Here is a 22,219-nt window from a genome sequence, read left to right on the forward strand (position 1 = left end):
GGAGCTAGAGTTTGCCAGTGTGCTTTTTCCAAATGATGAATTGCTCAATAAGTTTCCATTTCCTACCTGCTGAGATCTTCATTTTGAGGTTTTTATTTTCTGCCATATCCTGTTCACATCCCACTTTTTCAGGTGAGTAGAGAGGGCTTTTTTCAACCAATTGGAGAACAATAAATATTGCTTTTTAAAACCCATTGTTTTGAACACGGTTGTTTAAATTTTGCCTTTTTGTACTTACTGAATGAGATGTTTATTGTTAGTCACATGATATGTGTTTAAGTTATGCATTTAGCAAAAAAAAAAAAGAGAGTGAATAGCAGTTTAAGTAATGGAAGTGGTTTCATTTCCTTTTCCTCTATGTGCCCTTGAGTGAATGGGCAATGGAAGACATGAATCTGTTTTTTTCTTAGTTGGTTTTTTTTTACTATGTGCCACCCATAGTGTGAGTGTTTCACTGTATAATTTTTTTATACCACATGATCCATAAAACAAGCTAACAACTGAAAAAAAAAAGTAAGCTGTCCCAAGCACAGAAAAAAAACTGGCTGTGTCGTACTTGCTGAAAGAGAATGGTTGATCTCTAGTAAGTTTTTCCAGGGTAATTTCAACAAATGTGTAATTTCTGCCTTATGTGCTAACTTTAAACTCCATGCTAAGATGTGACTCCTCTGTATTGAGTGCCTGCTAGATGCCAGGCACTGTGATAGGTGCTAAGGAGATGAAATTTAATTTTGTCCTTCAAATAACTCTCAGTATTCATAGCTCATTAGTAAAGAAGGGCAACGGCAGGTAATGGGAGAGAAAGAGAAGAGTATCATAAAATTAAATGGGCAAATGCTTATAAATTGCTGTAAGATGACCCAAAATATCAGTAGTTTATTTTAGGTGTGGTTAGCTCAAGAAAAAATAAAGGAATAAGTTTCTTGAACATGTTTTTATGCACAGAAGGGACTTAATAAATGCTTTGGGAGCTAAAAGAACTATAAGCAGGAGTTTTATCCTGAAAGATCTTGTACAACTCTGTGTAGTTATCAGATATGCTAGTCTTGACAGTGCTCACCTGAATATCACGGCATTTTAATTGTACTTGTCCTTACCTCATGCATAATGTTTCCCTTTAGGTTTCTATATATGCTGTACCTGAAAAGATTAGTCAAGTTCATCATGCTTTAGAAACAACTGTGAAGCTTCTTGAGTTTTATCAAAACTACTTTGAAATTCAATATCCACTTAAGAAATTGGGTAAGAATCAAATAGTCCCTCTGATTTTTTGTTATGCTTATAACCTAGATTTATTTTGTTAATTTTTTTTAGAAAGAAATTTGACTCAAGTTATTTTAAAAGAAAACCAAGAAACAATGCTTCAAAAATTGTTTGCAATTGTTTTAGGTTGTAATGGTTTGTTTTAGGTTGTAATTCATGAAATCTAAAATATATCTGAACTTGGAGCTTAAGAGTTTGTGGGGCTGTTACAAAGGTGCTATACAAATGGGAATTAGCTTAGGGCTTAATCTGAAGTTTGACTAATTCTAACTTACAAGAAATTCCTGATTCAAGTAAGGAAAACTGAGTAGTGGAAGCTCAGGAAAGCAGGAGGATTTCAGTACTGTTCAACATGGAGCTGTTCCTAGATAGAAGAGTATTGACCACGCACTCTGTCCTCCTTGCTCTAGGAAGTTGATTCATTGTGAAGCAATTAGATATCTCTTTCTTCACTAAGGGACAGAGCAACAGTGACTCTAGAGGTTTGATCAGGGTTTCCTCAACTGTCAGGTAGATGAGGAGCACGCAGAAATAGAGTAAGGAAGATTCCATTTGTTAGCAGTATAAAAAGAACTCACTACCTTCACAGTGATAAAGCACTGGGTAAAACATTTTGATTTAACACTAGAGTGCCTTCGGTGAGGGAAAGTTGATCACTTCTTTCTTGTTATGTCCAGATTTGGTGGCTATTCCTGACTTTGAAGCAGGAGCAATGGAAAATTGGGGTTTGCTCACCTTCCGAGAAGAGACACTTCTGTATGACAATAATACTTCTTCAGTGGCAGATAGAAAACTGGTTACTAAAATCATCGCTCATGAGCTGGCCCATCAGGTATTAGCAACCAAGGCTCTTATGTCTGATACATGAAGAGGTAGAGTTCTAGAATACATTTAGATGCTAATAATTATTCATCTTTTTTTTTAGTATTGTCTTCTTTCATAATAAAACAATATTTTTTAACACAAATTTGATTTTCAGATGAAAATGCTTTCAAATTGCTTATATAGGACTTTGCAGTTTAAGTTATTTGCACATTGTTATCTCACTTCACAAGTGCTCCAAAGTGGCTGGTAATCACATTTTACAGATGTGGAAACAGACTCAGCTTAAATGACTTGTCCAGAGTCACACAGCTAATAAGTGGTAGCACTGGCCCTTGAAGAGCCACTGTCTCTTCTAGATCTCCTTTTTCCCCTCAATAATGCACAGCTGCTTCACCTCTGACAGATGCCAGCTGCTCAGTATAACTTTGTGGCGAAGGATCCTTTCCCCTAAGTTGCACTCTTTTCTGACAACTCTTGAACTGTAGTTGTCAGCACTAGATTTATTTTTTCATCTCCTGTAGGACCTGGGTGCTGTATTAATTGGAGAGAGGGATTTCCTGAAAAAAAGGGCAAGAGTACTCTTTATATGACATGGAGAAAAAGGAAAAAAATCTTAGCCAGGCGTGATGGTGTGCACCTGTAGTCGTAGCTACTCAGGAAGCTAAGGCAGGAGGATTGCTTGGGCCCTGGAGTTTAAGGTTGCAGTGATGAGGCCACTGCACTTTAGCTTGGGTGACAGAGTGAGATCCTGCCTCAAAAAAGAAAAAAAAAGAAAGAAAGAAAATCATATGGGCTCATAACACCCCCCTTCTTCCCAACACCTTATCTCTGTTGTACCCTGGATAGGTGCTTATCAGTGTTGAGTACGGTTTGGGTGATTTCATGACAGTGGCAGGGTATGAAGAAGAATAGGACATCCTCTGGTCCGTTTACTCTCTACCTCGAACACAATTTGTAAATGACTAGCCCTTGTGAAGACTTTGACAAGTTGTCATATGAAACACATATTTATTTACTTTTATGAATGGGTCATATAGATAAGTTATCTTTTGGGGACTCTCCTCTAGGTCTATTACTTCTGGGGCCACCTGTCACCACTTGGGGAATATTTCTGTTATTGCTTTAGGACTTACAAATCGCCTTCCTCTGAAACAGGTTTTAAGACAGTATTTTAGAAAAATATGCTATTGTAATTCTCAAAAGCATTTTGTTTTAGTATCTAGTAACCTCATCCTTTTGATGCTGATTTGAGATAAGCCTTAGGCTGCACCGACTAAATTGCATACCCTATGACAACTTTTTATTTCAAGGATTTTTGACATGCATTTTTTTAGAAGAGCCTCCAATTATTTTTTTCTTCTACTTGCTACCTCATAGAAGAAAATATTTAAAGATCTTTCTGATTTCATCTGTTTATATGTTAATATATGCCACCTTTCTTAAAGAATGTTATTTGAATTCTAGTTTGAATCATGCAAATACTGTCTTCATCTCGGGCAACTGGTGAGAAACATGAAGTACAGGCTCTCTGATTATAGGAAAATCTCTCACATAGAAACTTATTTTTTAGTTGTCATGGATGGTTGTAGATACAATGGAAAATAATCTTATTAACTTAATATTAGAAGGTAGAAGAATTTCATTATCTAGGAAATCTCACTTTTATTCAGTGGCTAAAAAAATGTTTTTATTTCCCTATATAGCATGCTATATAGCATGTTTATTAAATTGATAAATATGCTAATAAAAATATGTTAATCATCTTTCTTGCTTGTTTTCCCAATTAAGCTAAAATGTTAAATTTTTAATTTTACTTTTAAAGTAAATGTATACAAATTTTATTAAGTTTTAAATTAGTTTGAATATAGTTTGTTTTACTATAAGAACAGTGTACTTTTAAGATCCCATCTAGTTATGTACTCTAGCTATGGGCATTTAAGCTGACAATTTAGCTAATTATTAGAAAATTCCTGAGGATATAAATACCATGTTGGTTAATAGTTTGTTTTTTTCCCCACAGTGGTTTGGTAATCTGGTAACAATGCAGTGGTGGGATGACCTATGGCTAAATGAAGGCTTTGCTACCTTCATGGAGTATTTCTCTTTAGAAAAAATATTCAAAGAGCTCTCCAGTGTAAGTATAGTGTTTCTTTGGCCTACTATGAATGCTAGGAGGAAAAATAGTCAAATCATATTTGTCGTGTATTTTCTTTGCATTTAAGTAATGAAAATGTTTCTAGAAAGGTATAATAAAATTGACCTTTGTTGCTGATACCTATACCTTTTGAGATTAGACAATGAAAATTACACTTTTATTTATTAGTATATTTTGTTGAAAGATAAAATTATGTAAGATTATCTTACATTTTTGTCATTAGGGTAAGCACTTTAAATTGCTTTGCTACATTTTATTTTTAACAGATGAGGCCCTTCTGCTTGAAGAAATTTCGATAATGTTGGAAAGACAAAACAGTTTTATCCTGTGTATAAAGAGAAAAAAATTAAGACATTTTGTAGCAATGCTGTCTCTTATCACTGTGTGCATTCTGTAATAGTGATAATTTGCCCTATTTAGGTACAAACCATATTTTATGCCCTTTTCTAAAGACTTGGAATGCTATTTCATTATAGAGAGTCATAATAGTGTTGTCACTATGTTATTAGACTCTCTGGAGATATTTCCTATACTTAAGGATATTTGGACACACTAGGCCATGATACGACAGATATTGACAAAATAATTCAAGCAATAAGTGAGAAAGTGTAAAGATCCCTTTCAACCCTAAAATTCTATGACTTTCTATTAAACTTCCTGGTGATCTGATCCAAGACTGCTTCAAAACAGAAATACTCTTAGAACTTTCCTTTTGAAATTTTTGTGTAGGGCTAGTTCAAAAATTTCAAGAAGTAGGAGGAATTAATTTTTAGCTAGAGTACTAAGCAAGGTATTCTAAATCTGTGTATGCTACTTAATTAAGCAATGAGATATACAGTTTCACCACTTGGTGGTGCCCAGAATGTTTAAAAGCTTACAATATATATTCTAGGGGAGCTTATCTGCTGAGCTCTCAAAGAATGCTTTCTGTTGAAGAGTTATATTTTATTTAAAATGGGCCTCAGTTGAAAGAAATGTATGTTATTTTATTAGAAACACTGGACTATCTATGAGAAATCAGCTTAAGGAAGAGTTTTTGTTTTTTAATTTCAGGTTTTATTTTAAAAATACTAATCTTTTTAGAATGTTTATCTTGGATATCCAGAGTTGGCATTTGTTTGCTTTAGTGAGATATTCTTAATTCATCCTTGTGTTATTGTTTAGGCAATGCTGATTTTTATATGGCCAGCTTATAATTGTATTTTTAAATTCAAGAAATATATCTGAAAGTCACAGTATTACTACATTTTCAAAAGCTTATATTCTGAAGTTTAGTGAAGCTGGTTATTTTTTTAATTATGACCTGAAACGGTAATTAGTCTTATCCATGTAAATAATTACTATACTTACCTTTGCCTTTGATGCTGTTCATGATATTCTAATCTGTTTCATTTTGTGGTAGTATGAAGATTTCTTAGATGCTCGATTTAAAACCATGAAGAAAGATTCCTTAAATTCATCTCATCCAATATCATCATCTGTTCAGTCTTCAGAACAAATTGAAGAAATGTTTGATTCTCTTTCCTATTTTAAGGTATTGCTATACACAAAAAAGTAGCTGGAGTAGATTTCAAATTAATTTCCTCTGTGTGAGTGAGCTGCATGATTTAGATTATTGTAAAGATTAAACTTTAAAAAACTTTTCCTACTCAAATCTTGGGCTTAGCTTTTGTGATGAGTTTTTTTTTTTTTTTCTTTCTTTCTGTATCTCTCTTTTAAGTTTTATGACTAGTATTCCAGGCAGTTAACCAGATCTTATAGCACTACATCTTTTAAAGTTGGTTTACTCTTCACATCTATAGGTAGAATATGTGCAGGGAAGGTCCTAAGCAAGCCTTGGCTATGTAAATTAGAATTGAGGTATGTTCTAAAATTAGTATTGCCAAAACAAGTAAGCAAAAAGAGGTTTTAAGAATTGAAGATTAAATTGCAGGGTCAGAAACACAGACTCTGGGTTTGAGGGTGAAGAATAAGCAGAAAATTAGAAACCCCACTGGCATCACCATAGGTTAGAGAACAGAAAAATAGGGATATCTATGTCATTCACATTTGTGTTGTGGGGAGGGATGAATATTATCGCTTACTTGCCTCCTTATTCTGGCTATCAGATTTATTGGTTAATAAATTGGATTCCTGTGCTAAAGAGAGATAAAAGTATATAAAATGTGTGAGATACAATCTGTGTCATCAGGAAGCTGGTGGGTACTTATGAAGCAATAAGAGATGTGCTAAATGAGTGGTACAGAGAACTTTTGCCTGGGGTAATGAAGGGAAATGTTTTGGAGGAAAAAGGGAATTGAAATGAGTTACATAACAAAAATATAGGTAAAGAGGAATGGGAAGAGGGGAGTAGGGCAGGAATGGGACAAAGAGGTCTGCAAAGAAAAAGTCAGGAATACTAAGGGGCAAGGATTGTTTGTTTAGAGAGTACATGTTTGACTGTAGTGGAAGCCACAGTGGAGCATGGGAAAGGTGAGAGAGGTAGGGTGGGGCCCTGTTGTAGAAGGTTCTGAACACCATAAGGAGTCCCATTTTTTTCTATAAAAAAATGGGAAGCTTTAGAAGACTTTTGAACAGAGGAATGACTTGATTAAAGTTACTACTTAGGAAAATAAAATTGGTTTCAGTTTATAAACTGGATTTAAGCGGAGAGAGACCTAAAGTTGGAAAATCTGCTGAAGCCCATGCATGAAATGGCAAAAGTTTGAAATGAGGAGTGGTGATAAGATTGGAAAGAAAACAATGGATATAAAAAGCACTGGGTGGGGGGAGTACTTAAAGGATTTACTGACAGGATCAGGCAGGTAAAGAACGAGGTAGAAATGTTTTCCAGGTTCAAGCCTGACTGTCCCGGAGAATTATAGTACAAATACTGGTAACACACAAGGAAATCAGGAGCTCAGTAAGCTGTATTAAATATTATTCCGATCCAGGCGCAGTGGTGTGCTCTTGTAGTCCAAGCTACTTGGGGGAGGGGGGCTGAAGCAGAAGGATCCCTTGAGCCCAGGCTGCTGTGAGCTATGGTCGTGCTTGTGAATAGCCACTGCACTTTAGTCTGGATAATATAGCGAGACCTCATCTCTAAAAATGTGTATGTATTTTCTGATTAGAGCTACTGCTGTGATTTTTAAAGCCCTTATTGGACCTGTCAGTAAAGAAAAGTTTTAAACTGGTGGTTCTGTTGTTATATAGAATTTAAACAGAGCAGTTATTTCAGGATTTGTTGTGACAGAGCTCTGTCTGCCTCTAACCCTCACCCTCTAAACCCAGAATTCAGTGTCTTCTGATCATGTGAGTTCCACAGCATACTTAACACCTGTCAATATGATAACTACTTATTTCAGAATTGGGAATCTGGCAAATATTTCACATATTTAAGAAAAATAGGACACTGGATAATTTATCAATATTGTGTGCTAGTGGAAGTAGGTGCCAGCAGGGAAATGTATTCAGCAGACATAATCTGTTTGGTCTTCCTAATCATCAAGCCTAATTCTGACGCAGGTTGTCTTGTAAGATATGAATCCATTCATTTAGCAAGTCTTGAAAGTACCAACCGTATGTCAGCCATTGTTCTAAGTGCTGGGGATACATTGGAGAACAAAGTGGACTGTGTCTCTTCTGTGAAGCTTCGGCACTATACAAATGAATGAATCAATAGGTATTGTTTTAGGTGGTGAGTGCCAATATGAAAATAATGCATGTAAGGGAAATGAGAGTGACAAAGGAAATGCTGTTTTATATAACATGGTCAGGGAAGACTACTTGTAAGGTGACATTTGAACACCATCTGAAGAATGAGGCTTGTGGTTTTCTGGGAGAATAATGTTCCAGGCAGAAGAAATAACCAACATAGAGAGCTTGTGTGCAGAAAAGAGTTCATGTGGCAGATCTGAGGTGGCTATCCTTTGAAAGCCCTGCTTGCAAGATTGGCCTTTGGCTGGCATCAGGGAACTTGGATTTGGAGAGAGTTTCCACCATTCCATGATAAGAGTGTCTCACCGTGCCTAAATTATACAATTTAGTTTATGCTGAACATCTGCTTTCCTTCTGGGAGTCTGGAATTTTGGTATGTGCTAGGCAGAGGGTCCCTCCATGACTTACCACCAGTAAAAATCTTGAGACTCTTAAAAGCTCATGCCTGGTTTCCTCTGGACTTTGTCCCGTGAGCCTTTTTTCTTAGCTGATTTTACTTGTATCTTTTCATCTTAATAAATCACAGCAGTGAGTCTGACCATATGCTGAGTCTTGTGAGTCCTCCTAGTGCATCATCAAACCTGGGATGGTCTCAGGGAGCCCAGCACAGCTTGAGATATGAGATTGCTTCGCATGTTCAAGCACCAGCAAGGAGCCAATGTATCTGTAGTAAACTACACAGAGGGTCAAGTAGTAGTTGAAGTCAGAGAGATTCTAAGGGGCCAGATCATTGTAGGGTTTATTATGCCATTGTAAGGACCTTGATTTTATTCTAAGTGAAATGAGAAGCTATTTGATCAGTACCATGGTATGATATTTTGGCTTATTTGGCTTATTTTGTAAAAGATCACTCTGATCTTCAACAGCACATAGAGTCAGGATGACTAATTAGGAAGTTGTAATAAATGGGTGGTGAGGTAATGCTGGCCTGGATTAGGGTGGTAGTAGTGAAGATGATTAGATATGGAATATATTGTAAAGGTAGATCCAGTAGAATTTGCTGATGGATTGGATGTGGAATATAAGAAAGGCATCAAGGGTAACTTCAAGATTTTTACCTAAACAACTTGGAAAAATGGAGTTGGCATTTGCTGAAATCAAGAAGCTGCTGGAGGAATAGATTTGGGGCAAGAAGAAAAGTTCAGTTTCTGAGTGAATATGAGATGTGCATTAGACATCCAAGTGGCTGTATTAAGCAGGCAGTTGGATTTGAGTCTGGAATTCAGAGTCTGGTTAGATACATAAATTTAAAACCCCTGGAGTTGAGGAGATCAACTAGAAAGTAAGTTTAGATAGAGAACAGAAAAGATCCAAAGGTCAAATGCCAGGGCACACTTCCCTCATTGGGAGATGAGGAGGATCCAGCAAAAAGAGACTGAGAGGGCTGGCCAGTGAGTAGGGGGAGAATCAGGAGTGGTGTCCCGAGGCCCAGGGCATAAAGACTTAAGAGGAGGAGAGGACGACTAGTCATGTCTGTCATGCTACCAGTAATGATAAGATAGGTGAGCCTGAAAAGTCACACTGGTTTGGCACCAGGAAGTTCACCAGGGACCTTTATAAGAATACTTCCACGGGAGTAATGATTAGAAGATGGTATAAAAGAAAATGGAAAGAGAGCATATGGAGATGGCCAATGCAGACAACTCTTTTGAGGAGTCTTACTACAAAGGGGGAGCAAAAAATAGCATGATAATTGGAGGTGTGGAATGAAGGAAAGATAGGGATTCTTTTATTTCTTTAAAATTAGGAATGTTACATAGTTTTTGTTTTGCTAATGGGAATGTTACAGTACAGAGGGAAAGCTGGTGATGCAGGAGAGGAGGGGGACTATTGGGACCAAGAATAAGGACTTAAATTTATAGAGCAAGTAATAGCTGTGTGTATGATATAAAAATAGGGGAGTAAAAGATAACTAATATGTACTGATAATCTTGATGACTTAACATTGTTGCATTTTAATCAGAAGAGAAACTCATTCAAAAACTACTCAAGTGCCTACTGTGTAGTAGGCATTGGAGTTGGGCTTTTCATTTTTTCTCTCAACTAGCATAGAGCATAGAAGAGGAAATAAACATATAATAGATACAGGATACAATATAAATTGCTATAGAAGATGGAGAAATATGATTTGATTTTTGAGTCAGGAAAGGCTTCACTGGGGAGATGGTGGTTGTTTCGAGACTGGGAATAATGACACGTGCTTGAGTAGATATAGTGTGGCCTTAGTGGTGGTGTGGCAGATTGTGAGTTGTTAGTGTATGTTTGCTACCCTATACGTTTGTTAATTACATACATTTTGCAGTGACTTTGCAGGAAGAAGAGAGATCTTGGTTATGTCACAATGTGCTATGCTAAAATTAGAAATTAATGTACTACCTAGCAAAAGACTTTTGAGAGCTCTGCCAATTTCTTTTGTCTCCAGCAGTGTGTGTCCATGAATTCACCTGGTACTTTAAGCACTGGGGATGGAGGTGGGGATGCCACAGAATATTTGGCATGTTTTTCTATTAAAAATATATTTATAAATACTTAGCTTTTCAGCACTAACACTGAAACATTGAGTACACTGATAGCCCACACAAAATGGCTTATGGCAGGATTAGGGCACATGGGAATCTACTCCATTCATTCTTTTTCAAATCCATTAAAATAATTTTAGGACAATTTGAACATAGTCCACATCTAGTTATTTGAGACTAAATAACAAACAGCGTATTATAACTAAGTTCTATATATGAAAGTATATGTTTAGAATGATATTTTGAATTTTAGATTCTCAATTCTATAACCTACAGCAATATTCTGTTGTTTTCTTCCTTTTTTCTCATCTTTTCTTTTTTTTTTTTTTTTTTTTTTTTGAATAGGGAGCTTCTCTCTTGTTGATGCTGAAAACTTACCTTAGTGAAGACATATTTCAACATGCTATTGTTCTTTACCTGCATAATCACAGCTATGCATCTATTCAAAGTGATGATCTGTGGGATAGTTTCAATGAGGTAAGCAACCTGTATAATTTATTTAGTCCTTACAGAAAGAAGACAGGAGTTCTTCTGTTTATATTTTTAGCATGTATGTAAATAAGTTTATGACAACAGTTATTTAAGAGGGGGGTGGAACTTAGGATATAAATATTTATGAATAGAGCACTGAATTTAATGTCAAGAAATGGGAGTACTATTCTTATTTGTTGAAAACTATGCGTGTGGCCTTGGGTAGCCGTTTTTATTTTGTACCTTAATTTCTATTCCTATTTTATAGGAAAGCTGCCTTCTCTGTGTTGATGGATATTACTGTATTTTCATTATTTGATTTTTTAAAAAAAGTCTCCTTTCCTATTCTTATCCTTGTCTGGTTTTCTACCTCCCATTCATGATTCTGTAATCTGCTCTATGAATCTCTGGTCTTTTGTGGCCATGTTCATCCAGAGTAAATGATATATCACAAGCTGACTTCCATGAGCTGCATATTGCCCTTAGACCACTTTGCTGTTAGGATTTTGTCATGCTTGCAAATATTCTAACAAGCACTGTAATTAGGTAGAAGTCATGGTTCAAAGCAATGCATAAAGCCAGCCTGCCTCATGCATGTATGCTGACTGCTCAACCCTTATAAGCATTTGAGTTTGTTACCCTGATCCAGATTGATGGTTCTTTAATGCTTTGGAAAATCACAGACATATTTGAAAATTTGATGAAAGTTCTGGCCATGTTCCCCAGAAAAACCATGTATGTGCAAAACATCACGCACAGTTTCAAAGTTTTACTGATGCTGGGTGAAGAACCCCTGCTCTAGACCTTTCTCGTGTACTCTTTCTGCTTCCTTGCCTTATCTGAATCCTGGTATTTTCTAGCTGTTAACCCTTTGCACAGAAGATATACCTTCCCTACTCTTTGAGTGATCTTTGGAAGAGGGGTCAGTCCTTGTTATCTAACAGTTGCTTCTAGATCATTGTTTTTTTCAATTCAAAGCTATGTTATTTACTTTATACTAATTGCTTTATCTCTTGGCATTTAGAACATATTTCTGCATTCCTCACTTACTACAACTTTTGCATCGTGGTGTTTTCCTGTTCCAACCTAGTCCCCAACATTGACCTTGGGTTTTTCAACATCCACATTAAATTATGCACTTGCTCATTTGAGTTCTGCTTCAGACACCCAAAAGCACCCTGCTTTGGGGCAAGCCTATTTTCTTTCCAGCCTCTGGTCCAGAAATAAATATGTCAGAGCCATGAGAAATATAAAATTAATGTTACAATGAATTTGGGAAGATTTGCTCCATTCTTTTGCTTTAAATAAATAGACATATGGTGATTGAGGTAAGGCCTGCCGTAGTGGAGTGATATTACCAATTTAGGTACATGATGACTTAGTTGCTTGCAATTCCAATCCATATGTAATCTAGAAAAATAATTTGAATCACAAGTTCAACCTACATGCTTTAAAGAAACAGTTGTTCAAAAATTGCTTCATAATAATTGATACCAGATGCCTTAGGGGCTGTGGGCTTTAGAGGATCTGTGAACCTCTGACACCAGATTCTAAATTTTGTAGTTCATGTATTTTCTGAGAAAGAATGTCTGTGACCACAAAGTTTACCACTGTTTTCTAGAGAGACTTAAGGTCAAGGTAACTGATCTGTTTGTATTTCACTCTCTGCTAGGCTGCTGTTCCCTGGTTTTCCCACAGTATTAGGTCTTAAAAGACTAACATTTATGAAGGTAAAGGGTAGGAGAATAAAGAGAAACCTGGACATAGGTGATTCACAGGTTTGAGTAGCAATGCTTCTGATTCTAGACAATATATCATTATTTGTATCTTCTAAATGGTAGTATTGTGACTGGAAAGAATGTTCATACTTTCTAAGGGATTTTAATCTTAATGAATTTCAGGATTTTAATCTCAGTGAACTCTCAGTTTGTTGATATATGTGCTACTTTTCAACATAGTGCCTCCTTTCTCACTCCCTTAGTTATCACTTAGGTCTGTTCCAAGTTACTTTCCTTTCAGTAATTGCTCATTTACCTAGATTAGAAATGTAAACTCGACATACATGCTTTCGTGCTGCTGCCTTTTTTTTTTTTTTTTTTTTTTGAGACAGGGTCTCGCTCTGTTGCCTAGGCCAGAGTGCAGTGGCATGGTCATAACTCACTGCAACCTCAAACTCCTGGGGCTCAAGCGATCCTCTTGCCTCAGCCTCCCTAAGTGCTAGGATTACAGGTGTGAGCCACTGTGCCCATATGCTTCTTTTTCATATTAACATTAAACACAGTCTTCATAGAATGTGGTAGGGAAAGAGAGAGGGGTACAGACAAATTAAACTGTGAAATTTTTTTAACTGATTTTTATCTTTAAGCAAAAATAATTTATTCTTTTTTTGTAGGTCACAAACAAAACACTAGATGTAAAGAAAATGATGAAAACCTGGACCCTGCAGAAAGGATTTCCTTTAGTGACTGTTCAAAGAAAAGGAAAGGAACTTTCTATACAACAAGAGAGATTCTTTTTAAATATGAAGCCCGAAATTCAGCCTTCAGATGCAAGGTACGTGCCCTCTTTCTTTCCATGCCTTCTCTTTTATGTACTTGGGTTGAAGTATTTTTAAATGTTTTTTAATTATAAGTTCTTATGAAACCTAGCAAGATTATTCCTTTCTGAGAATAGCTTGAAAAATTCCACCTTCCTGCCCACGTGGCCCCCAAAAAAGACCCAACAAACCTTGTGTAACTAACTGGAATATTGAAAAGAGTAGTAATTTTTTAAATATTTTCTTTTCACAGCTATCTGTGGCATATTCCACTATCCTATGTCACTGAGGGAAGAAATTCTTCAAAATATCAGTCAGTATCATTACTGGACAAGAAATCAGGTTTGACTATAATTAACACCTTTCTGATAAGAAATTGGAAGTGGCATAATATTAAAAATTATTGATATCTGACCACAGAGCAGAGAGGAGATTACGCTTTTCAGTGTGCACACTCATTGAGCTGGTTTTATGAATCACATATATAGATGTTACTAAAATGAGATTGATTCTATGTGTCATGTGCAAAATCGGCCCTTAGTCATGTGAAATAAGGTACAAAAAATTGCAGGAAATGTGCTGGCAGTAGAAAATAACAAATATCTGTGTTTTTATGTCCTAGATAAGTATTTTATGTAACAAAGTCAGAAGTAACAGAGTAGAGTAGTTTCTTAAAGTATCCTCTGCTGTCTATCTTCCAGGGTTGGGCTGGGGCAACTGCATGTTAACAAGCACCTTTGATGATTCTTATGCATAATAAAGGTTGATTCATGACCTAGATTTCAAGTAAATAGTTATTATAAAATGTCCTTCGGACATAGTATATGTTTTTTGATAATGAGAAAATAGACCAAAAAATACGACAGCAAGGCGGAGGGCAATAATAAAATGTAAAGGTGGTATATGCTGACCCACAAGATGTCTATGAAAAGCAATTAAAATGTAGTTTCTGACCATCTGTGAGGTACCACTGTGAATGCCACACCACATATCCTTTAAATATGTTAATACATCCTAAAAGAGCAAAAGGGTGTTGGGTTCTGTAGGAACCATTAGTGATGCTTTAGACTGATGACAAAGGGAAAATTTCTGTCTGAATCTGGATCTGGTATTTAAGCCTATATTTTTGAGAGGTGAGTATATCCTAGAGCTCAGGGAATGGAATTTGGAGCCAGATTGTCTGGTTCAATTCTTAGCTCTTCCATTGATGATTTTAGGCGAATATGTGACCTCTCCCAGACTCATTCCCTCAGCTACAGAAAGAAGATAAGTGATTTTACTTACTTTAAAGGGTTTTGGTGAGGATTAAATGAGTTCATATATATGAAGCACCTAGAACAATGCTTGGCATGTGTTATGTACTATATAAATGTTAGCTATCATTATTGATGTTGTAATTGAAAAAAATAAGTCTTTAAATATAATATAACCATATTATATAAAATCTGATAAATGGAGAATAAGTTTTTATTACCCTATCTTGAGTATTTGTTTCTAGTCATTTTTTTAAATAAATATTTGTGACTTAGTTGAAATTGTATACATATAATTTCTGTATCTTGCCTTTCTTTTTTAAATTTATTTATTTATTTATTTTAGAGATAGGGTCTTGCTACCCAGGCTGGCCTCAAACTCCTGAGTAGCTGGGATTATAGGCATGTACCACTGTTCCTGGCTCTTGCCATTTTTTGTTTTTAACTTAACATGTACAATAATTGTTTTAACCTTCCCTTACTGTTAGACACTTACTTCACCATTTGTCTGTATAAGAAAAAAATGCCTCAGTAAAAATTTGGAGTCTTAAATGTTTTAACACTGTATGAACTTTTTCTTAGGAATGCTTCTCAAAAATGAAAACTGTGTTTTGTGATTTGATCCATAGAAATAAATTTCCCTCCTAGTGTGTGGTAACAATTGATAATACTGCCTGGGATATATGAATGTGCCAGTTTCATTGTAGTTTTACCACAGTGGCGTGTTACAGAAACAGCAGCAGTCTCATTATTTAAATCCTAGGAACAGGTGGTAATGTCATCATATCTTTGATAGCATAGCTAGAAGTGCAAGGAATCGCTGCCTTCTTGGTGAAACAAAACTTTAAACCTTAAGTGAGCCCTGGAAGGATAGTCTCTGACGCAAAAGAGAACAAATAACTCCAGCTCCCTATATCCTGCAGCACAGGCAAAGCATGGCTGAAACATTTAGAAGGAACCAGTAAGAAAATTTTGCAAACCTCCTGATGGTATATTAATTTTGATGATACTAGAAATAATTGGACAATAATAAACCTGCTTTTATTATCTCTTTTTAGGTCAGTTTACATGTGAGCTTATTAAACTCTTTTTGAGAGTTTAACCCCATAGACTAACTCATATTTTCCTACTTTAGCCTTCTTAGCCCTTACCTGGCATTCTGTGTGTTCACTGCGCAAAAATTCTTTCAGCAGCTCAAACATGCCACACTGTCTCTTGTCTCTGGGCCTTTGCATTCATTGTTTCTTCTCCTTGGAGAACACCCTTGCCTCCCCACTTCCTTGATCTACTCCTATTCATACTTTAGAACTTACCTCAGCCATTGTTTGTTCCAAGAAGCCTTCCCTTTCTCCAAGACAGGATAAATGGTCTACTTATGTTTTTTAATAACATTCTCTGCTTCTCCACTTGTAATATAACTACTGTTGCACTTATATCTGTCCCCGAATTAGATATATCCCCCATTGAGGGTAGAGATAATGGCTATATGAATCACTTTTGTAAACTTAGCACTCAGTAGGGACACAAAAATTTATTGAATGAATAAATTTTAGCCTATAATAAAGTGACTCAATTTCAGGTATCACTACAAAAAACTCTAGGAAAAGAACATGCAAAGGCTGATGAAATGATATCTTCTGTTTCCCTTCATTTGAAAGGATTCTTAGTAAAGGGTAATATGCAAAATGTACTGTAATATAATTGGTTTAATCTAGAGCTGGAACTGGGCCAATATATGATGAAAGCATGTCTGTTACTTCCTCTTCTCAACTGTGTTATTTCCCTTGCTGCCGCTGCTGCTGCTGCTGCTGCTGCCGCCGCTGCTGCTGCCGCTGCTGCTGCTGCTGTTGCTGCTATTTTAATTCCTGCCAGTTCAGGTTTTGAGAGTCCACATTGAAAACATTCTGTCCTTACAAAAAATGTTTGGCCCTGAAGACAGTTGAGTCTTCTTGGTTCCTAATGCTCCAGTGAGAATTACCATTATTTTAATTACATTTTCAATTTTTCTGTTCTCAAAAGAAATATAGCAGAGAGAGTGACTGCAGGCTTATTTTATGACATTTGACTTTAGTGTATTATCTTGATGCTTGATGGTTTGTTTGTAGTATATTTTCATGTGTTCTAATTCCAGGATTGCTGAGTTAGTCCATTAGTTCAATCATATATAGGAGTTATATTTAGTCAATATCTTTGTCAGTTTTCCTCACATACATGTATTTTTTTTACATACATGAATTTTGAACAATTAATATTTGTTGTGCATAAGAAGAGCTGGAAAGGGCCATTTTTCTGGGCTACATATTGAGAGAATTATACTTTAAAAAGTTTCCCTCTTCCCTTTCTTCCTCCGCCCCTCTCTTTTATTCACATCTTACTTAGACCTGAGATCTTTAGGAGATTTTCATATTAAATCTAACTTAAAACATTTATGTTTCTGAAAGGATATTACTGTACCAGAAATACTGCTGTGAAACTAAAAGATCATTGGAGAGAAAGGCAATTGGAAAGAAAGAAGAAGGCAGGGCATGCAGTAATTAAAATATTTATCATGTGCCATTCTCAGCTCTTGCCTTTTTCCCCCCTGATAAAATAAAGGAGGAAGAAAGGGGTATTGGAAAAGGGAATACTTTGAACAAAGGGGGATGCAGTTTAACTGCATGTATCATTCTAATCCTCTGGAGCAAACTGGACAAGAAGTTTTGTAACTTTGTAGTAAAAACATGTTTTTTTGTTCAAGTACTTTAAAGTTTCTTTGTAAAAAACAGTAGTTGATTTTCATAGCTCATTGACAAATGTTTTTTTAAAATCCCTATTAGATTACTTCATCTGGGCATTTGCCATTTTAGATTGGAGTTGCTCACTCTTTTTTACTATTCAATGGACTGTGAAAATTGAACTGTTAATCTGTTAATGATTATAATAAATTAAAAACATACGAGGCTAGCCTCATCCACATTTGCACTGCAGGATGTAGTTAACCTCCCTTGTGTGTAAAGCTATTATTTGTTGAAACCTGTGGTTTTAAGGTCCTCCATCTGATCATTCAGAAGATCCAAAAGAGGCTAAAGTGTTGAATTTTTAAATGATAAGTCTCTTTCTTTGTGCTGTTGGCTGTACTGCTTTATGTCCTGTCGTCTCGATGACAGTAATAATTTCATGTACACTCGCAGCTGCATCCCTCCTCTCTGCCATCTGGACTTGGCTGGGTTAACAAGATGGCAAGTTGCTTATCAGCCAAGATACTCTGTATTTCAATATTTTCCTGCACTCGTCACGTAGAACAGTTGCCATATTTAGCATTCCTTGTCTCCCTTTTTAGGCAAGGGAGACTTGGTGCTCGGTAGCCCTTCTTCACAAGGTCTTTTCTTGATAAAAGCTCTGTAGGAGATTGTGTTTGGTGATCTGGAGAGTGTTGATGTTTTTGAATTAGCTAATGATAAAGTTAATTTCATTAGTCAGAGGTTTGTTAAAAATGGCTCCAGCTTGGAGCAGCTACTGTTGCTGTGACATATATTCCTTAAAACTGTATTCTACCCTGGAAAAAGGAATAAGCCCTATATAATTGATCTTTCCCATCTGTTGCTATATCAACTATATAACAGAAATTAGCATGTAATTTTTTAATGAGAAAGAATTATTAGCTTGGCCAGGCATGGTGGCTCACTCCTATAATCCTAGCACTCTTGGAGGCCATCGTGGGAAAATCACTTGAGCTCAAGAGTTCGAGATCTGCTTGAGCAAGAGCAAGACCCTGTCTCTACTAAAAATAGAAAAAATTAGCCACGCGTGGTGGTGTGCGCCTGTAGTTCCAGCTACTTGGGAGGCTGAGGCAGGAGGATCGCTTGAGCCCAGGAGTTTGAAGTTGCAGTGAGCTATGATGATGCCACTGTACTCTAACCAGGTGACAGACTAAGACTCCTCTGTCTCCCCACCAAAAAAAAAAAAAGAATTAGTAGCTCATTAGCTTATATGTCCTGTTTAGAAGTGAGCAGAAAATCTTTTCATTTTAAACACCTTTTGCAGTATCAATAGAATTGGAATAACAAAGATATTAAGAGAATCTGATATATTTGAATAATTCATGCTTTTGAGATTGACAAACTGTAAGGCTTGAGGTACTAATATATAACCATTGGGCTTAAAACATGTTTTTAAAACATTTTATGTACAAAAAACTTCAGTATGTAATTATTATGATAGTGAACATTTTAAAATAGCCTAAATGTTTCAAAATAGGAGATTGGTTAAACTGTGGTAGGTCTTGAAGTGGAATATTATGAAGATATTTGAACACTGTATATAAGACAATGGAAAAATAGTGGGGGGAACTGATAGGGAAGAAAGGATAAAAATAAATACATATAGATCTGCTATATGAAATATTAAACCTATTAAAACATGTACAAGCAAAATCTTGGCAGGAAATACACTGCAAAATGATAGCATTGTCCAAGTTTAGATTATTTTTATTTACTCTTCTTTCTCTTATAATTTTAAAAATTTAAAAAGTATTCATTGCTTTAAAATGGAGGGAGAAATATAAATATCTACAAACTATATTTGAATTTGATTTTAAACTATCTTTCATGACATAGTCTTTTATTTGTTCACTCATTCACTAATTCAATAAGTATTTTTTGAGCACTTGCAGGTACATTGTTCTAGGGGCTGAGGCTTCAGCAGTAGGCAAAATAGTAAGCTCATGGAGCTTATATTCTCATAAATAATAGACCTCAAGATGCTTAGAAGCACACCCCTATTGTATTAAATCCACATTCTTGTCACCAACTTTAAAGGACATTTCTTGATTAGTAATTCTGAGAATTTCTAAAATTCATATATGTACTTTGTAATCAGTTCTTCATTATTTGTACATTAGTTGAAATAATTCCATAAATATTTCTAACAATTCTCTCAGCATTTATATATGTAATGGTAGGGACCTGAAAAGTACGTGTCACTTTTCTATTACTTTAACGCAGTTATTTCTTATTTGTTCCTAATGAAATCATAAGCCTAATGTTTATTTTGCTAGCTTTGAATTATGTAACTTTTCCAAATGGCTTTGTTTGTTCTTCCTTTGCTAATATAATGAACGACAAAGACTGAGATGGAATACATTGTATATAGTTCTCTCCCTGTTTTTCCCTACTGCCCCACCCTACACACACTTTCCCTTTCTCCAGCCTTCTTTTCTCTAGCCATAATGAACTTGGGAGTATCCAGTTCAGTGCGCAGGTACTATGTACGCTTTCTCTCTGGGCCTTGAGCACTTCAGGTCTCTACTCTACCTTCCTCGCATAGCTAACACCTAAATGTCCTGAGGTCTCTTCGAATAATGACAACTTAGTAGTAGTTCCAGCTACTCGGGAGGCTGAGGCAGGAGGATGACTTGAGCCAAGAGTTGGAGTCCAGCCTGGGCACCATAGCAAGGCCCCCATCTCTTAAAAATACAAGAATGAAAAAAAAAAAAAAAGCCGAATGACAACTTGGATGTCATTTCTTTCAAGAAGCCTCTCCTGACCTTCGTTGTGAAATAAAGCATTTCTTCCATGTACTTCCATTGAATGCTGTATTTTCTTTTTCTATCAATAGCACTTAATGATATTATACTTGCCTGGTTGCTTTAGACTATAAGATCCATAAAAGCAGAGACATATATACTTTGTTCACTGTTTGATTTCCAGCGCCTAGCCTAATGCCAATAATGCACAGTAAATAAATAATTGTTAAGTGAATGTGGTGACCTTTTACTAATATGAAAACAACTGCACTGGGAGGCAGACATTTAGTTTCTTACTAGAATGATCAAATATAAAAATAAACCATATTAATTTTGGATCTAACAAAGCATTCATTTAATTTTTTTTTCTTACTCTGTTGTCTTCCCTCTTGATCCCTCATTTTTCGGTCTCCATTAGGTGTCATCAATCTTACAGAAGAAGTGCAGTGGGTCAAAGTCAACATAAACATGGACGGCTATTATATTGTACATTATGCAGATGACGACTGGGAAGCACTAATCAAACAGCTGAAAATAAATCCTTATGTTCTGAGTGACAAGGACCGAGCCAACCTTATCAACAACATCTTTGAACTTGCAGGGTAGAGTATACTTTGGCTTGGGTTTATTTTGGTTTGTTTTGTTTTGTTTTAAACAGGTCTATTGAGGAAAAGAACATTTATGAAAAACAGTTTGAAAAAACGAGCATGTGTTGGTACAATTCATTTTGGAGGACTGGGAAAATACAAGACGTGTTCTTTGCCTCCAGGGACTTTATAATCTATTTAGAAACATCAGCTACAAACATATTGAGCAGTTAAATAACATAAAATAAGACATTTAATAATAATTCGAGACTCGATACCAATAAACAGGACACATATTTTGCTGAATAAATTGATATAGGAGTTCAGGCATTAATTTATTTCATAAGAGAATTCTTTTCAAGCAGCAGCCGGTGTAAGCGTGAAGTGTCATGCTTACCTGTTGGTTTTGAGGTCACGTCTCTGATAGCCGGAGCCTCCTTATCTGTGTACTACTTGCCTCCCCAACCAGATTACATTTTACAGAATCCCAGAGTCGAGAACGGCAGGGACCTCGTGTAAAGACATACTCTGAATAGAGTATTACCACTTGGATCAATAATAGGCTTAGAAACACAAGGAATACTCAAGCATATTCCTTCTGACCACTCTTGACCTTCCCATTTTGGTTCATTTTTTCTGAAGTGACCTTCTTATATCATCTCAGCCATCACTGCTATTATTTCTTTAAATGGTTAGTTTAAACATACACAGTACAAATTCACAATAGACTTTGCCTTAACAAATTTGACAAATTCCAATACAACCAACAATTTGTTTTTCTGATTCAGATACTCTCTATGCTATACCCTCTCCCCTGGTAAATATAAATAATTAGTAAATAAAATTAGTACTTTCATATTTTCTCACCCAAGAGATTACAATAACTTTTGCTGAGCCAGTAGCAATTTACAGATGACTTAAGGAATAAAAAACATGCTATTGTTGAGGTTTATCTTTCTCTTGAAATGCATCTTTTTACCTTGGGTCACACGAATGTAATCAAATAGAATATTTAGTCCAACTTTACAGAATGCTATGCTAAGTTTAAATTTTTGGTCTTCAAGACTTGCCATCTAGCCATAAAGTTTCACTCTCAGCAGGCATAGAGTTCTGTGTGTCTCTACATATTTACCTCTCCTTTTCTTTTATCCTTTAGCCTAGGCAAGGTGTATCTCCAGAAGGCCTTTGATTTGATTGATTATCTTGGAAATGAAAACCATACCGCACCCATCACTGAAGCTCTTCTCCAAACAGGCCTCATCTATAACCTCCTTGAAAAACTGGGATACATGGATCTAGCTTCAAGACTGGTGGTAAGTCTGCCAGCTTCTCTTGTTGCTTGCCTTTGATATCGTCATCCGTGATTCCATTCAGCCGGTAATGAGCTGAAAAACCAACCAGTTAAATTCTA

General features: G+C 35.9%; 1 protein-coding gene across 2 annotated transcripts in view; it reads left to right on the forward strand.

Moving 5' to 3' along the window:
* LOC123648582 (leucyl and cystinyl aminopeptidase) overlaps positions 1-22,219 on the forward strand; it is an 89,217-nt gene that overhangs the window by 53,183 nt on the left and 13,815 nt on the right. For both annotated transcript variants that reach the window (XM_045566467.1, XM_045566466.1), the window contains exons 5-13: positions 1,122-1,242; positions 1,941-2,095; positions 4,109-4,222; positions 5,646-5,777; positions 10,804-10,935; positions 13,322-13,482; positions 13,719-13,807; positions 20,640-20,823; positions 21,965-22,121. In XM_045566467.1, coding sequence (XP_045422423.1) covers positions 1,122-1,242; positions 1,941-2,095; positions 4,109-4,222; positions 5,646-5,777; positions 10,804-10,935; positions 13,322-13,482; positions 13,719-13,807; positions 20,640-20,823; positions 21,965-22,121 — 1,245 coding nt within the window. The remainder of the gene's footprint in view (positions 1-1,121; positions 1,243-1,940; positions 2,096-4,108; positions 4,223-5,645; positions 5,778-10,803; positions 10,936-13,321; positions 13,483-13,718; positions 13,808-20,639; positions 20,824-21,964; positions 22,122-22,219) is intronic.

This window comes from Lemur catta, chromosome 12 (genome assembly GCF_020740605.2).
Source record: "Lemur catta isolate mLemCat1 chromosome 12, mLemCat1.pri, whole genome shotgun sequence".
NCBI lineage: Eukaryota > Metazoa > Chordata > Mammalia > Primates > Lemuridae > Lemur > Lemur catta.